Source organism: Aquarana catesbeiana, linkage group LG05, assembly GCF_042186555.1.
Source record: "Aquarana catesbeiana isolate 2022-GZ linkage group LG05, ASM4218655v1, whole genome shotgun sequence".
Lineage (NCBI taxonomy): Eukaryota > Metazoa > Chordata > Amphibia > Anura > Ranidae > Aquarana > Aquarana catesbeiana.
Window position 1 is genome coordinate 83,348,867 of NC_133328.1, and position 17,278 is coordinate 83,366,144.

At 42.7% G+C, this 17,278-nt stretch overlaps 1 protein-coding gene across 1 annotated transcript in view; it reads left to right on the forward strand.

The window, feature by feature from the left end:
* The window catches only part of VIPR2 (vasoactive intestinal peptide receptor 2), a 193,191-nt gene that overhangs the window by 117,358 nt on the left and 58,555 nt on the right, over positions 1-17,278 (forward strand). The window contains 3 exon segments of the mRNA XM_073629924.1: positions 6,997-7,104; positions 14,198-14,253; positions 14,255-14,299. Coding sequence (XP_073486025.1) covers positions 6,997-7,104; positions 14,198-14,253; positions 14,255-14,299 — 209 coding nt within the window.

Genomic DNA, 17,278 nt, shown 5'->3' on the forward strand with positions numbered 1-17,278 from the left:
ATAAGGGTTACACCAAGTCCCACACAATCTTGCCAGCGCTTCCTATGTAGTCAGGGCAGTTTGTCGGCTCTACGTGACTATCTTTTTTCGTAAACCATAAAACTACATGTATAGCCTGTGGCCCTGTCACAGAGCTTATACATCTTGACCCCGTATCTGACACGCTTGCTGGGAAGGTACTGTTTGAATGACAAGCGGCCAGAAAATTTAATCAGGGACTCATCAACACAGACAACTTGATGGGGAGTAAACAAGTCTGCAAAACGCTAGTTGAAGTGGTTTACGAGGGGCCAAATTTTGTAGAGCCGATCGTATTCAGGGTCTCCACGAGAACGACAGAGTTCATTGTTGTTGAAGTGCATGAACCGCAAAATCTGCTCGTATCGTGCTCTGGTCATGGAGGCAGAGAACAAGGGCATATGGTGAATTGGGTCAGTGGACCAATATGACCGCAACTCACTCTTTTTGGTTATGCCCATGTTGAGGGAAAGGCCCAGAAAGATCTTAAATTCGGAGACCGTAATTGGTCTCCAATCTCTGGCAAGGGAGGACTGGGGAATAGTGGCGATGTGTTGACCAGCGTATAAATTGCTTTGGTCCACAATAGATCTATAGAGATCTTGGGTGAAAAACAGCGAATAAAAATCCAGTGGCGTAAAATCAACTGTTTCCACCTGAATGCCGGGTTGGCTAGTGAATGGGGGAAGTACGGGTGCTGCAGAAGTGGTGGGTTCCCAATTCGGATTGGCGAATGCAGCAGGAAGGGCACTATGGGCACGACGGGCCTGTGTTCGTTTTCTTGGTGGCAGCGGGACACTACTAGTGCTTGCCACCTCGCCAGCTTGAACTGCACTTATGGGACTCGCCACATCACCACGTGATACTGCAGTGCTGGAAGTACGACCAGGGTGTACTAGGCTGCTGGTGCTTGCCAGTTCACCAGAAGGAATAGCGGCGCTAGTAATGCTCTGCTCCATACGAGGGACCTGCGGTTCTTGCACATCAAGGACAGAAGAAGAAGTTTGGGGTCTGGTTCGCCTGACCTTGGCAGGGACCACAACTCCATCGTCAGAGCTATCTGTCATGGAGCCGCTGTCCTCTACAGGATCGTATTCTGAACCTGAATCTGACAGATGAGTGACTTCCTCTTCACTATCTGTCATGCTTAGAAACGTGTAGGCCTCTTCACTAGTGTACCTTTGATTTGCCATTTTGGGCTCTAAATTTAGGGGTACACTAGTGAGACTCACAGGCAAAAAAGCTCCTGACTGTTAGCGACTGATTCAAAACGCTAACAAAAAACTGTAGGGATCGCAGAGATCAGGCCTAACTCTGCGAACGCTGCAGTTATGTGTGCTTAGTGTTTTGTAAGTGTCAGTGATCGATCGATACTGCACTTGGGTGGGCTGGGCAGGGCTGGGCCGAGGGGCAAAACGCAGGTGCTAGCAGATATCTGGGCTGATCCCGCTAACACTGTGTTTATGGGAACCCTAAACTGCTGGGGACGCTAGTATAGATCTGATCGGATCAGATATTGATCCGTTCAGATACTATAGCACTAAGGGAGGTGTATGCTGCGTGCGTAGGTGTTAGCGGTACTGGCGCTAACCTGACGCTGCCTGGGGCGACGCAGACCTTATCTATCCCTAAAAACGTAACTTATATCATCGCCGGGCAATTAGGGGGTTAAACCTTTATTAGGTAATAAACGGCGGGTGCCCTAAAACTATAATAAACTATAATAAACAAACTAACTAACCAGCATCACCCGTAACAGTTATACGGTGATCACTGGTGAAAGGGTTAACTAGGGGGCAATCAGGGGGTTAAAACCTTTAGTAGGTACTATATGGGGGTCCCTGTCGCTATAAAACGCTGACGGCGAAACTATATTCTTACCTCCCTAACTAGCGTCACCTGTGTCACTAATACAGCAATCAGAAAAACGATCGCTTAGTGACACTGGCGACGGGGGTGATCAAGGGGTTAACCTTTATTAGGGGGGGTTAGGGGGGTACCCTAGACCTAAAGGGGGGTACCCCAGACTTAAAGGGGGCTAACCCTAACTGCCCTAACACTTATAACTGTCACAAACTGACACCAATGCAAAAAAAAAAACTGCTATTGGTGTCACTGTGACAGGGGGTACAGGGGGGTGATCGGGGGGTGATGGGGGTGAAAAGTGTGCCTAGTGTGTTCTACTGAAAGTGTAGTGTTGGTGCAACTCACATTGATGTCTTCTCTCCTCGGCGCTGGAACGAAAAGACAGGCTCGAGGAGAGATGACATCATTTCCTCTACCTCTGTTTACATTACAGAGGCAGAGGAATGATCTCATTGGCCGGGAGCGATCGCGAGGGGGTGGCCATGAATGGATGGCCTCCCCCTCACCTCTGATTGCCGGGGGAGAAATGCCGACCGCCTCGGGCACCGGGGGGGGTGGTCCGATCGGACCCCCCACCCGCGGGAGGCAGATCACGTACAGGTATGTGATTCTGCCTGCCCGTGCCATTCTGCCGATGTATATCGTCGTGAGGTGGTCGGCAACTGGTTAAAGGAACTGTTGCCATCTTGAGATAGTACCACCACTGTTACAGGATAATAACATTCTTATTATACATATAGTATGTGTAGCGGGTGCCCCGCGGGCCCGCATCTCCCTCCGGCCACTGCCGGGATTAACACAGGCTCTCACAAGAGAGACACAGCCTGTCAGCTCCTGTGGGGGGGAATTCCCCCTTCCTCTCCTCTTCTCACTGTGCAGTGAGTGAGAGATACACACAGACAGAGCAGCTCACACTGCTCCCTCCCCTGCTTCCTTATTGGCAGGGGGAGGGAACCAATGACACTCAAGAAATACCGCAGCAATGCATTTTGGGATATGTAGTCCCCATTACAAAACGACCCCATAGCTTTCTATGGGGACTGAACTACACAGACCAGCTGGCTTTAGGATTAAGGAAAGGACACCATCTTGTCTGCCTGGAGCTAATCAGACACCACGAGGCAGAGGAGAAGACCAGACTTGGCGAGAGGTGTTGCCTCCCGGGTTGGCGTACTATTCCTGCCTGGCATCCACGGCCAGTGGGGGGACACCTGCCTGAGAGGGGGATCCCAGGTGCATATCCAGGCTCACCTGCACTGACAGCATGAAGCATCCAGTTGTAAGGTAGCCAGTTGGGCTAACTGAAGAGCCTGTCTGTTTCAGGACGTTTCGTTTGGGCCTTGATCGTAGGATTGGTGAGCGGGCACATGGCCATTTGCAGGAAACAAAGACACTGCATGCAGACAGCGTAGTTCACTTTGCCTACACCTGCCAGATCCTGGATCACACAGATGCCCTGTTAAGTAATCACAGTGTCTATCCTGTTATCCAGACACTAACAGCATACATTACACTCTACCCAATAGGAGCTCAAAGTGCACCAACTAAAGTGGCTAGCCAAAGACCCAATGCCTTATTCTTCAAAAGGGACTAAAGTTATTGTGGCCATACGGACACGCACAAATATCCAGGGCTCAGTAGATGTGATGCATGACCGGGGTAGTCTGTCTTGGGAGTTAGGCCATTAACCACTGAACTAAGTGCAGTGTTTATAGTTTGTGGGCCTGTGGTGTCAGGGGACAGAAGAGAGAGGTTTGACATTAATGAATGTCATTCCTCTGCTCTCCTCCTGCCTGGACTCATAGAGCCAAACCTAAGTGAGTATATGACCAATCCAGTGTAAAGTTTGTCATTTGTGATCTGTTATTATTAAAGTGTTTGCCTCTGCTCTTGGGGTTATTCGCTGTTGAGGAATCCCCTGAAAGCAGCATGATGGTATCCGAGTATGAGTTATATTTCAGCTATGAGCTTGATTTAACCACTTGTCTACCATGACAATTACAATATATTGTACCTTGGTAGACAAGCGGTTCAAGATAAATTCCAGGTATGATATTTTTTCCATAGTTACATCATTTAAATTGAGCTATCTTTTGGCACTGATGTTATAATGTTCTGAGCCATTGAGCCTAGGCCAATGTGGTGACAAAAGCTAAGTCAAAAGCAAGGGAATGAAATTAAATATATTTGGCTTACTTATAATTGATTGGTTGAAGTACCAATGTACAAGTAGTATCAGACTATAATTCATGTTTTTAGATTGATCTGTAGAGTTGCAGTATGTTCCATTTTCATTTTTGCCACTGCAATTCGTTGAGTGACTTTATGTTGCTGTAACCCATGGCAACAAGCCAAACATTTAGTTTCTTTTATTAAAAAGAAATGTATAAGGTATGTACTTCATTCAGGGCTACAACAAGGGATTTCTGGCAGCCATCACATTTTAGAATTGGTAAACTGCAATATATTAAATGTTTATTTTTGAGTTTAATACAACTTTAAACAGGCAACCTATGCCTAAAGTGACCATTATTTGGCATGTGACTCTTTACTGGCTTAAAAAATACAAAAATCTTCAAAAAAATTAACAAAAACATTACAAAATTTACCGTAGATAGAAATTCAACCATTGCTATAAGAGAAAAATAACTGCTTTTTTTAGCACTTGGTTAAAAGGACCAGTAGAATGTAAAAATGGCTTTGTTTCTAATATGACGAATTGTTTTAAAATTACAGTGAAAAGTTGCTTATTTCAGTTTTTCTATTTTTTTTTCTTGCTTTTAAAAAAACATATATAATTACATAGTAACATAGTAGGTGAGGTCGAAAAAAGACACAAGTCCATCAAGTCCAACCTATGTGTGTGATTACATGTCAGTATTACATTGTATATCCCTGTATGTTGCGGTCATTCAGGTGCTTATCTAATAGTTTCTTGAAACTATCAATGCTCCCCGTTGAGACCACCGCCTGCAGAAGGGAATTCCACATCCTTGCTGCTCTTACAGTAAAGAACCCTCTATGTAGTTTAAGGTTAAACCTCTTTTCTTCAAATTTTAATGAGTGGCCACGAGTCTTGTTAAACTCCCTTCCGTGAGAAAGTTTTATCCCTATTGTGGGGTCACCAGTACAGTATTTGTAAATTGAAATCATATTGCCTCCCAAGCGTCTCTTCTCCAGAGAGAATAAGTTCAGTGCTCGCAACCTTTCCTCATCATAGCCAATATCCTCCAGACCCTTTATTACCTTTGTTGCCCTTCTTTGTACTCGCTCCATTTCCAGTACATCCTTCCTGAGGACTGGTGCCCAGAACTGGACAGCATACTCTAAGTGCGGCCGGACCAGAGTCTTGTAGAGTGGGAGAATTATCGTTTTATCTCTGGAATTAATCCCTTTTTTAATGCATGCCGATATTCTGTTTGCTTTGTTAGCAGCAGCTTGGCATTGCATGCCATTGCTGAACCTCTACATCTACTAGGACCCCCAGGCCCTTTTCCATCCTAGATTCCCCCAGAGGTTCTCCCCCCAGTGTATAGATTGCATTCATATTTTTGCCACCCAAATGCATTATTTTACATTTTTCTACATTGAACCTCATTTGCCATGTAGTCGCCCACCCCATTAATTTGTTCAAATCTTCTTGCAAGGTTTCCACATCCTGTGGAGAAGTTATTGCCCTGCTTAGCTTAGTATCGTCTGCAAATACAGAGATTGAAGTGTTTATCCCATCCTCCAGGTCGTTTATAAACAAATTAAACAAGATTGGTCCCAGCACAGAACCCTGGGGAACCCCACTACCCACCTCTGACCATTCCGAGTACTCCCCATTTATCACCACCCTCTGAACTCGCCCTTGTAGCCAGTTTTCAATCCATGTACTCACCCTATGGTCCATGCCAACGGACCATATTTTGTACAGAAAACGTTTATGGGAAACTGTGTCAAATGCTTTTGCAAAATCCAGATACACCACGTCTTAGAAATAATATTAAAAGACAATACCACAAAACAAACAAACCCCCACCTCTTCCATCACAAAATATATATATGAATCACTTTGGTATTCTAAATAGTGGACACATTTTTGGTATTTAATTAAATCTATTAAACAAAGCATAAGTCAAAACCTATGATTCTGTGATGACTATGATGACTGACAACAATCTATAGCGTTAGCGTCTTGAGTCTGGTCTGACTTTGGTCATGGTTGTCATCACTCTGATCGCATACCATTAGATCAGGGGGTCTCAAAGTGGCAGCTCTACAGCTGTTGCAGAACTACAAGTCCCATGAGGCATTGCCAGGCTGACAGTTACAAGTATGACTCCCATAGACAGAGGCGTGATGGGACTTGTAGTTCCACAACAGCTGGAGGGCAGCCAGTTTGAGCACACCCTAATCACCCTGTGTGACACAGATTCTCCCTGTTTAAATACTTGATATTTCCTAAAAAAAAAAAAAATTGTAAAAACAATAATAAAAATAAAAATTACTGACACTGTCCACTGCCCTACTGATACCGTCCATTGCTCTGCTGACCCTGTCAGTATATATACATATGTGCACACACACGCAAATATGTTTGAGCTTTGGGGTGTACACCCTAATGCAGTAGGCTGAGCTGAGGCTTTCTCCGTGCTCCACTGCTAGGGGGTATGTGTGAAAAAACAATGTTGCACCTTCCAACAAAAGGAATGAAACGTCTTTTCTGGTTTAGGTGTGTGTTACACTCACCAGTAGGAGTCAAAGGAGTGAATTTTTTTCCTGTCCCTTCCCCTCTGCTCTCTCTTTAGCAAACTCATAATGCTCTATGATTCTAGTGGGATTGCACATTGTATTAAATGTTTACTAGATTTTATATACTTAGTTTGATTTATATTTTCTTTTTACTATCAAAAATATAAACTTAAATAATTAAATCAAAATTGGCCCCAATATAGTTTATCTTTAAATGACAGTAGAAAAAATACCCAAACGTCGAACCATTGTAGGTCTAATACTCCAGCCAGCTGTTTAACACTCTATCATTCACTCAGCTGTGAATATTCAATGTTCAGTGAAATTATATTTGAGAAAAAAAATAACATTAATTATCTTTATATTTGTTGACAGGATGTTTGGGAGTATGGGATAATGTAACATGCTGGGAACAAGCTAAATTTGGAGAAACCGTCACGCAATCTTGCCCTTTAGTGCTACGACATTTCTTCAGCAAAGATGGTAAGTGACGCACACTGTGACATTATAGAAAGAGTCACAAATCCTTACTCATATTGACTTTAAACCCAGCTCAGAACTGCACAACTCCATGCATAATACATAAGCATTATTTTACCATCTATTGGTCTAAAATGACAGATAATGAGAAAGCCAGTTTTAGGATAAAAATAGACATGAAAAACAGAAAATGATTAGATCTGACACTTTGGTTCACCATTTTGACTAACTGACCAGGCTTATTATATTGTTGTCCTTTGAATACATTTTGAAATAGGTTTCATTGTAAACGGGTGAATTTATTTTTCAAATGGATTTTGCTGTTGACAACAGCTCTAGCTAGTATTGTCATACTCTTCATTGTCAAAGAGAGAGTGAATAACAACTGCCACTGATTTTAAAAGCCAGTCCCAGATTATGACAGTGACAGCAACAACAACACTTTATATATCTGTAGAGTAGGGAATTCTGTGAGGTTTCTTTGGTGTATGCCTTCTCATACCAGCACCCCGCTTCTCTCTTATCTCTGAAAAACAGAAGGGAAGTCTTCTTTATAGAGTCACAGACAGCAATAAAATCTGAAATACTGTACGCATTAACCCTTCCTCAACCCAATCAAAAGTAAAAAAAAAAAAAAGACCAGTGCTGCATTTTTTGTTATCTCATGGTTGGGATCTTTTTTTCTGATTACACTGGACTCCGCTTGCCCAGAACCTCTCTCTGAACTTCTGCATTGGTTCTATTCTGTATTTTGGCTTTGAGGAACAAACTGTGCATCTTCTGATGCTGATCTTCAAGCTGACCTTGGCTATCTGTTCAAACCATACCACATACAGTGTAAATCCAGAGAGGGGGGGTCGCTAAACCTGGAACAGACAGAATCTGGAGGAGCTGTGCGTTGCATCTTTTAACCTCCCTAGTGGTATTCCTGAGTGTGGCTCAGGGTGAATTTTCATTACCAAAAGCAGTAACCCCAAGCCACACTCAGGATTGCATCGCAGGATCCTGGCAAAGTTACCTTATCCCCAGGATCCTGCGATGTCTCCCTGCTGTGTCCACCGGCTGTGTACTCCACTCGATCTATCACAGTGCCAGGCTCTGTTCCCTGCGAGCGTCGCAACACATGGGGATGGTGCCTGGCGTCAAATTCAAAAAGTGAAAAACACATAACACATATAGTACACTGTAATCTTACAGATTACATTACTGTATCAAATAATTTCACATCCCTTTTGTCCCTAATGCTTTGTCCAGTGCCCTGCATGCAGTTTTATAATATATATACTGTTCTTTCTGCCTGGAAACTTGAAATTGTCCATGGCAACCAAAAAGTGTCCCTTTACATCAAAAACGGTTTTAGAACAACTAGAAAACAGCGATAATACATTGGAATCACTTGCAGAATTGAGCGATAGTGATTGGTGGGGAAATTCGTCATCAGACACTGAAAGTAATGACAGTGACAATTCTGCAACTGAGCAAATTTCAGTGTTTTTTTGATTTGATTACGTTATTGAAGACATTTTACTATTATTATATTATTGTTTGTTATAATTATTTATGGTTATTTATTATATTATGTAGCCCCCTGTTCCTAAAAATGGGGCTATAGTGTCAATTTAGAATTTGGCTGAGCTGTAAACAGCTCAGATTGATTGTACATAGTTTATTTGTATCTGGTCTAAACTTGACTGGGTTGTGCATTTCCCACTGTTGCCAGTAGATGTCACTGGTACCACAGGACAGTGTGAGAATTACAACTAAGTTGTGCTGTAATGAATATTCTTTTTCCAGAAACAGCCCAGTAGGAGGTTCCTGGCCGCTATGCATTCTGGGAAGGGGTATTTATTGGACAGGCCCATGTGCTCTAGTCAGTCGTTACCTCGGGGCCTTTCTGGCCTGAGGAGGCGCTGCTGCACATTTTGCAGTAGGCCCAGAAGCCTGTCTGGGGCCTACTACTCCTGAGGTGGTCCTTAGGCTGTCTTGCCTAAGTGGAAGAAGCCGAGCCAAGCTGAGGAGATCCAGGGGAGGACCCTTGCTGGAGAGAGCCAGGATGAAGACTGGTCTCTCAGAAGGGCCTGGTAACTAGTTTGGAGGACGCACCTATATCTAGCTACCCTTACAGTACCGCCAGGTCGGCTTAAAGGTTCTAGTACTGTCGAGCTGTTCTACAATCCAATCAAGGTAACTCTTCTGGCTGCTAAGTTTGTGAGAGAGACTTATCCAGGCATCTACTGGCTGCTAAGTCTGTGAAAGAGGCTTATCCAGACATCTTACTGGTTGCTAGGTCTGTGTGAGAGACCTACCCAGGTATTCAAGATCTGCTAAAAGAAAGCTGTTTTGTCCTTTGATTCAAGGAGTCTGTAAGTGATCTGCTAAAAAGGGTATCTGAAACCTCCCCTCACCCTTTTTCCTACAACCTTTCTCAAGTTCTAATTAAAGCATTGAAAAATACCTAAAGTGACTGGCACCTGTATTCTGTTCAAACTTCCCATTATAGCCATGGACTCAGCCCTGGGGAGAATGTAAGCTCGCTCCCTGTATCTGGAGGTACCTCTTTGCTCCCAGTAGACCCAGGGGGGCACTACGATTATAATTTATGATTTTGTGTTTCAAACTTTATCATACTCGGGATGTCTACTAGACTCTTGTTTGGACAGATTTAAGTATGTTATTCCTTATGCCGTGTACACACGGTCGGACTTGCCAACGGGATAACCTCCATCGGCATTTCCGACGGAAAAATTTAGAACATGTTCTCTGTCTATGTCCCTCGGAAATGCCGACAGAAAAAGTCCGATGGGGCATACACACGGTCGGAATATCCGACCAAAAGCTCCCATCGGACTTTTTCTGTCGGAAATTCCGACCGTGTGTACGGGCATTTCCGACGGATTTAGATAGAGAACATATTCTAAATTTTTCCATCGGAAATGCCGACAGAGGTTATCCCGTTGGCAAGTCCGACCATGTGTACACGGCATAAGAATTACAGGCCTACAATATAAAACGCCAAATTTCCATGCAAAACAATGTACTGCTTTCAGCATCAAAAAATCAGACATAATCATACCACCAGGGAGGTTAAATCTTAAAGTGATTGTAAAGGTAATTAAAAAAAACATGGTATACTTACCTGCTCTGTGCAATGGTTTTGCACAGATCAGCCGCAATTCTCCTCTTCTCAGGTCCCCCACCGGCACTCCTGGCTCCTCCACCCTACTTGGTGCCACCATAGCAAGCCGCTTGCTATGTGGGCACTCATGAACGCCCATTCCTGAGCCGCTCTCTGTGTGTCCATTGACACACACAGTGCGGCTCGGCCCGGCCCCTGCTCCCCCCTCACTAGCTGTGATTGACAAAAACATTGGCTTCCACTGCTGTGTCTGAGCCAGTGAGGAGAGAGGGAGAGACAGCAGTGATTCTGCTCTCATGCACAGTGCTAGGTTGACATCGGAGTCAGTTAAGTATAATTCATTTCAGGTCAGCAGAGAACGGCTGAGATTCAAACCATCTATAGGCAGGCTAAATGTACCCAAGTCGATCCATTAATTGACTTGGGTGTAACCAGCATGTTGGATTTTCGGCATGCGATTTTTGCCAGCGGCTATAGCCTCCAGCAATAATCATTGTGTTCCCCCGGCAGGGACGACTCACCCCTCCGGGAGAACACAATAGCTCCACAAGAGGGATTCCCCCATCAACACTGAGTAGAGGAATCAAGCGATTTTCTTTCCTTGCATGACAATCGCATCATCTATGGTATGCCTTAGAGTCTCCACCTTAATCATGTTATTTATTAATTTTATATATTTAAATGCAAACTTTCACATCACCTGGCTTGTCAGAGATGATTACTTATTGAGGTAGATTTGCTAAGGCCTCATGTACAATGGGCACTTACCCCAGTTTATGATTTTCCAGTATTTTTATGCGGATGGAAGGCACAGGCGCACCGTCAAGCCCTGCTGCTGGCAGCCTTCAAAACTCTATAGGAGGCTGAAAGCTGCTGCAGCTGGACAGGGCTGGACAGTGCTTTAAATGGTACTAATATTAAGGGCAGTATGGGTACAGGGACAAATGTCAAAATGCTGACATTTTGCATTCCAGACATTTGTCCCTGGTGGCATGCTGCCCTAAACATTAGTACCACTAGATGCACCGTCCAGCCACAGCAGCTTGTTTATATTCTTGATCACCTGTGCAAAATTTTGTGTATGTGCAGCTCAGTTTACAGTGTATTAATGAATCATACAGTGCATAAGACATGGCTACATGCTTTTTTACATCCCCTCTTGGGGGTCTGTTCTTGGTGTCATGCATAGGGCAACTTTGGTGACTAAAGCCCCGCACACACAGGCCAAATGTTGAGAGACAACGGCCGGTTCAAAAAAAAAATGGCCAACATTCAGCTTGTGTGTATGTCTGTCTGTCCAACAAAAGTTCATCTGCTTCTGTCGAACGTGCATACTGGAACACCAGCAGCCGACCGACTCCCGACCAGCACTCTAAGCCTATGGCAGAGAGCGCTGATCGGAGTGTTCTGGTGGAGGGGCTGTCCCCCTGTCAGAACACAAAAGCTCAGCGGGGGAGATCACTGAACTAACGTTGCATGTTACTTTTAGATAAGGAATATGTAAACTCAGTAACTAAAATGCTTTATAAGCTTGAACATGTTACTGTAATTTCAAAAGTAATTTTCATAAAATTTTATATCTCCAGCTTTCATCAATATGATATCTCTTGATCTTGCCATAAAAGTTCTTATTTACACATTTCCTGTTATAAGGTGATAAGCTTTTCCCATGTCTCCTAACTGTGCTCCTTTGTGGTCACTTTGTTAATCAGGTCTTATATGGAGAATTCAAGTACATCGTTGTCTCCATCAGTAAACCTTCCCTGTAAATTCTATGCACCCATCACTGAAGTACAAACCTCTTTAAAGACAAGAAGTGGCTTCAAATAGGCCTATATTGTTTTAATGCCAGTTTAGAATACACTGGCAAACCAAACGTTATTCAATAGATCTACTATAAAGTATGGAAAACGGCTCAGATAATGGGTTGATATAGATGAAGCAGGAAAGGCGTTGGGTAGCCTTGCTCAGTTTTCATGTGATCTGCATCTATCCACTCTATCCTAACTTGAAAAAAATATTCGGCTTGCATTTGCCTTACAATGTAGATAGATGGTTTGATTGATATATAGCATCTAAAAAATTGAATAATTTGAAAAAGTTGATGAGTAGAGGGATCAGAAACTTTTTCACCCAGAAATTCCATAGACAAAACTCCAGTTTTCAATGACCTATCCTAAGACTGGTCCAAAAGAAACTGTGCTTATATTGCTATGAATTTGGTGGTGGAGCATATACAGTATCTCACAAAGTGAGTACACCCCTCACATTTCTGTAAATATTTTATTATATCTTTTCATGTGACAACACTGAAGAAATGACACTTTGCTACAATGTAAAGTAGTGAGTGTACAGCTTGTATAACAGTGTAAATTTGCTGTCCTCTCAAAATAACTCAACACACAGCCATTAATGTCTAAACTGCTGGCAACAAAAGTGAGTACATCCCTAAGTGAAAATGTCCAAATTGGGCCAAAGTGTCAATATTTTGCATGGCCACCATTATTTTCCAGCACTGCCCTAACCCTCTTGGGCATGGAGTTCACCAGAGCTTCACAGGTTGCCATTGGAGTCCTCTTCCACTTCTTCATGACAACATCACGGAGTTGGTGGATGTTAGAGACCTTGCGCTCCTCCACCTTCCATTTGAGGATGCCCCACAGATGCTCAATAGTGTTTAGGTCTGGAGACATGCTTGGCCAGTCCATCACCTTTACCCTCAGCTTATTTAGCAAGGCAGTGGTCTTTTTGGAGGTGTGTTTGGGGTAGTTATCACGTTGTTAATACTGCCCTGCGGCCCAGTCTCCAAAGGAAGGGATCATGCTCTGCTTTAGTATGTCACAGTACATGTTGGCATTCATGGTTCCCTCAATGAACTGTAGCTCTCCAGTGCTGGCAGCACTCATGCAGCCCCAGACCATGACACTCCCACCACCATGCTTGACTGTAGGCAAGACACACTTATCTTTGTACTCCTCACCTGTTTGCCACCACACATGCTTGACACCATCTAAACCAAATAAGTTTATCTCGGTCTCATCAGACCACAGGACATGGTTCCAGCAATCCATGTCCTTAGTCTGCTTGTCTTCAGCAAACTGTTTTGTTGGCTCTTCTTGTGCATCATCTTTAGAAGAGGCTTCCTTCTGGGACGACAACCATTTGATGCAGTGTGTGGTGTATGGTCTGAGCACTGACAGGCTGACCCCCAACCCCTTCAACCTCTGCAACAATGCTGGAAGCACTCATATGTCTATTTCCCAAAGACAACCTCTGGATATGACACTGAGCACATGCACTCAACTTCTTTGGTTGACCATGGCAAGGCCTGTTCTGAGTAAACCTGTCCTGTTAAACCGCTGTATGGTCTTGGCCACTGTGCTGCAGCTAAGTTTCAGGGTCTTGACAATCTTTTTATAGGCTAGGCCATCTTTATGTAGAGCAACAATTCTTTTTTCAGATCCTCAGAGAGTTCTTTGCCATGAGGTACCATGTTGAACTTCCAGTGACCAGTGCGAAAGAGTGAAAGCGATAAAACCAAATTTAACACACTGCTCCCTAGTCATACCTGAGACCTTGTAACACTAACGAGTCAGATGGCAGAGGGAAAATGGCTAATTGGGCCCAATTTGGACATTTTCACTTAGGAGTGTACTCACTTTTGTTGCCAGCAGTTTAGACATTAATGGCTGTGTGTTGAGTTATTTTGAGGGGACAGCAAATTTACACTGTTATACAAGCTGTGCACTCACTACTTTGTAGCAAAGTGTTGTTTCTTCAGTGTTGTCACATGAAAAGATATACTAAAATATTACAAAAATGTGAGGGGTGTACTCACTTTTGTGAGATACTGTAACTTGATTTGTTTGTGGACTGTGAATAGCCTATGCCAACACTAGCTATCTGTTGTCCTCTCTGTGTAGAGACATACTTGAAATGCAAATTTTTCTTTTCCTGCAGGAAATATAAGCAGAACCTGCACAACGATAGGGTGGACTGATCCATTTCCAGATATGTGTTGATGCCTGCGGGCACAATGAGAATGTAACACGGGATCCTGAGGTAATGTCAGGTTCAGTTATTTTGAGTATTCAAAAGTGTTTGTTGAAAATGCGGTGATTGAGCTAGACTGCAGGCATGCTACAGGATTGGTTGGAGACAAGAGACATCCTGCAGAGGCGAAGCTGGAGCTTGTTATGTGAGGCTAGAAAAGATCACTTCTATCACCCTTTTACAAATCAGTGCTAGAAACCACACTTCATTGTGCGTTTCACCCAATGGGCTCAATTTTAGAGATATTCATGGCTAAATAATGTCGTATTTAAAAGTGATATCATTGGTGTGCAGCTTTTGAATGCTTGGAGTTCTACTATTTTCAGTTATAATACTTTATATGATAAAAGCATATACACCCACACACATTACACCAACAGTTAATGTTCCCAGTGCAGATTACTAAATGAAAGGTAACACATAAGATGTCACACAGTCCTGAAAATCCTACACTTAAGAATCATATAATTAAATAAAGCATGCATTGAAACATGTTCAAATTACCACCACACATAATTATTAATATTAAAGTTAACTCAACTTTATTATTAAACATGCTGCAATCCTCCTCTTTACCCATTATGGGTTCACATTCATCAACCGCTGTTCTTACTTTCTGTCACTCCAACACCACCTGGAGTGAGGGAAGCTTAGCTCTCCTGCCACTGTGTTAGCCACCATCAAATTAAATTGCATGCCTTTTTATTGCTCCGTCAAAATCAATGATAGGGCTGCTGACATCCATATAAAAATGTAACTGGAAAGCGCATGCTTTATTTTGTAATACATTGTATATGGTACTTTATTTTCATCTGATTATATTTATGGCAAAAAGTTGTAAATTGGAAGGATAACAGGCATAGCTGGCAAAGGTCACAACCCGGTCATGCAGTACATCAAGTGTGGTTTATCTCTACACGTTTTTCAAATCAGGCAATCTGCTTCATCATATCAGGAGTAGTAAATGGACACATATCAGAATAACCATTTATTTAAAGCTGAACTCCAGCTTTGTATACACTTTACATAGTTTGTTTGGGCCAAGCTGGCCTAAACAAATTATGTCCCTCACTAACTGCATGTGCAGTATAAACCGTATGTAGCTGAGGCTACATATAGCATACTGCACCATGTTCCAGGTTCATGCTGAGACTTCCAGTCTCATACCCGGAACACAGTGGAGTCTATCTCAGCAGTGCTAAGCCATTCAGAGAAAGCGTTATATTCTAGAAATTAATACAAAACTTCCTCTGGCTGAGCAAAGAGGCGAGCTGATGATGTCACAACCTCTGACTCAGCCAATCAGAGAAAGCTTTGTATTTATTGCTAGAATACAATGCTTTCTCTGAATGGCTGAGCGCCGATGTGATAGACTCTACTGTGTTCTGAGTATGAGAATGGAAGTCTCGGCTTGAATCCGAAACACAGGAACAGTATGCTGTATGTACCTCAGCTACATACAGTTTTATACCACACATCCAGCGGCTCACATGTAGTGAGGGACATAGTTAATTTGGGCCAGCTTGGTGTAAGTGTATGAAAAGCTGGAGTTCGGCTTTAAATCAGGCTGTGACCCTAAAAGTCAGACAAATCCTTACGGAGACCATGGGTGGGTAAAAATACAAAGAATATTGGAGCTTCCCTAGGTAACGCTAGTTCCTTTCTCTCTAACCTCTTTATTTATTATTATAGGCTCTTATATAGCACCGTCAATTTATGCAGTACTTTTACATATATATTGCACATTCACATCAGTCCCTGCCCTCAAGGAGCTTACATCTAATGTGGAAGGAGGTGGAAGGAGGGCACGGTGATCAACCGCTTACATCAAAAACATATTTTGGTTTAATCATGTATAATAGAATATAAAAACAAATAAATATCACCATCTGAATAATACAAATACTAGTTTCATAAAAACAGGTGACAAAATATACACTGAAAGGTTAAAATAGGATATGCCCATGTAGAGGCAGATGTTTAAAAAAGGCTGACGCGTTCGAGGGTGACCTCTTCATCAGAGCCTGAAAGAACGGGAACGCAGTCTGTGTGAGCCAGTCGGCCGACACGTGTACATGGGGAGGAGTGGCTAGTTGGAAGCTGTGTCCTGTGATGTAAAGTTACTTATCCTGAGCTCCATAGCAGTCCACGTCCAAACGGTCTAGGTGGAATACAGGTCAAAAAACATGATAGTAAGGAGCACATGGTAGGTGTGCGCTGTACACTACAGACTGGAGACGTATAATGAATTCATGTTGGTAACAGTCAAATCATTACAATTAGTGGGAGGTACCATATCAATATAGAAACAAATCAACGATTGATTGGTGGTGAACATTGAAGCAAAAGAAGACATTAACTATATATATATATATATATATATATATATAGAGGAGGCATAAAAAATATATATAAAAAATATACAAAAAGATATAAAGATTTTTATATAGACAAATGCATATAAATATATATATAATTAGGCATAAAAGTAAAAATAAATGGGTAAATAATCATGTAGGAAGCCTGTGAGTGATGTTGGATACACAGAGAATCTCTCACCATTTGATATGTCAAGTTGTGTTAACGTACAAAAAACATGCGCATGCGTGTGTGGACATCTCAGCCAGCACAAAGGAAGCTGTGTATTGATAATTTATGGATGTGAACAAATGAGCACAGAATGCACATCAAGGGCACAGATGTGACCATACAACATTAAAAATAAGTCCACATAGACAAAAAATATATATGCATAGATAGATAGATGAAGCCCACCTAAGTGCACGTGACATGTGCCTAATACTGAAGGTGTCATATCAGTAGGGTGGGAATACACAGTTTGTGCAGCATGATGGCGGGAGTGTCGAATGTAAACAGATCGATATATGAAATGTGCATATAAGCTATGCGAGTACAGGGATGCAGTGGTGTTAAATGATAGACAAATACGCTGATGTGAATCGCACCTACTTACATAATATAGTGGCA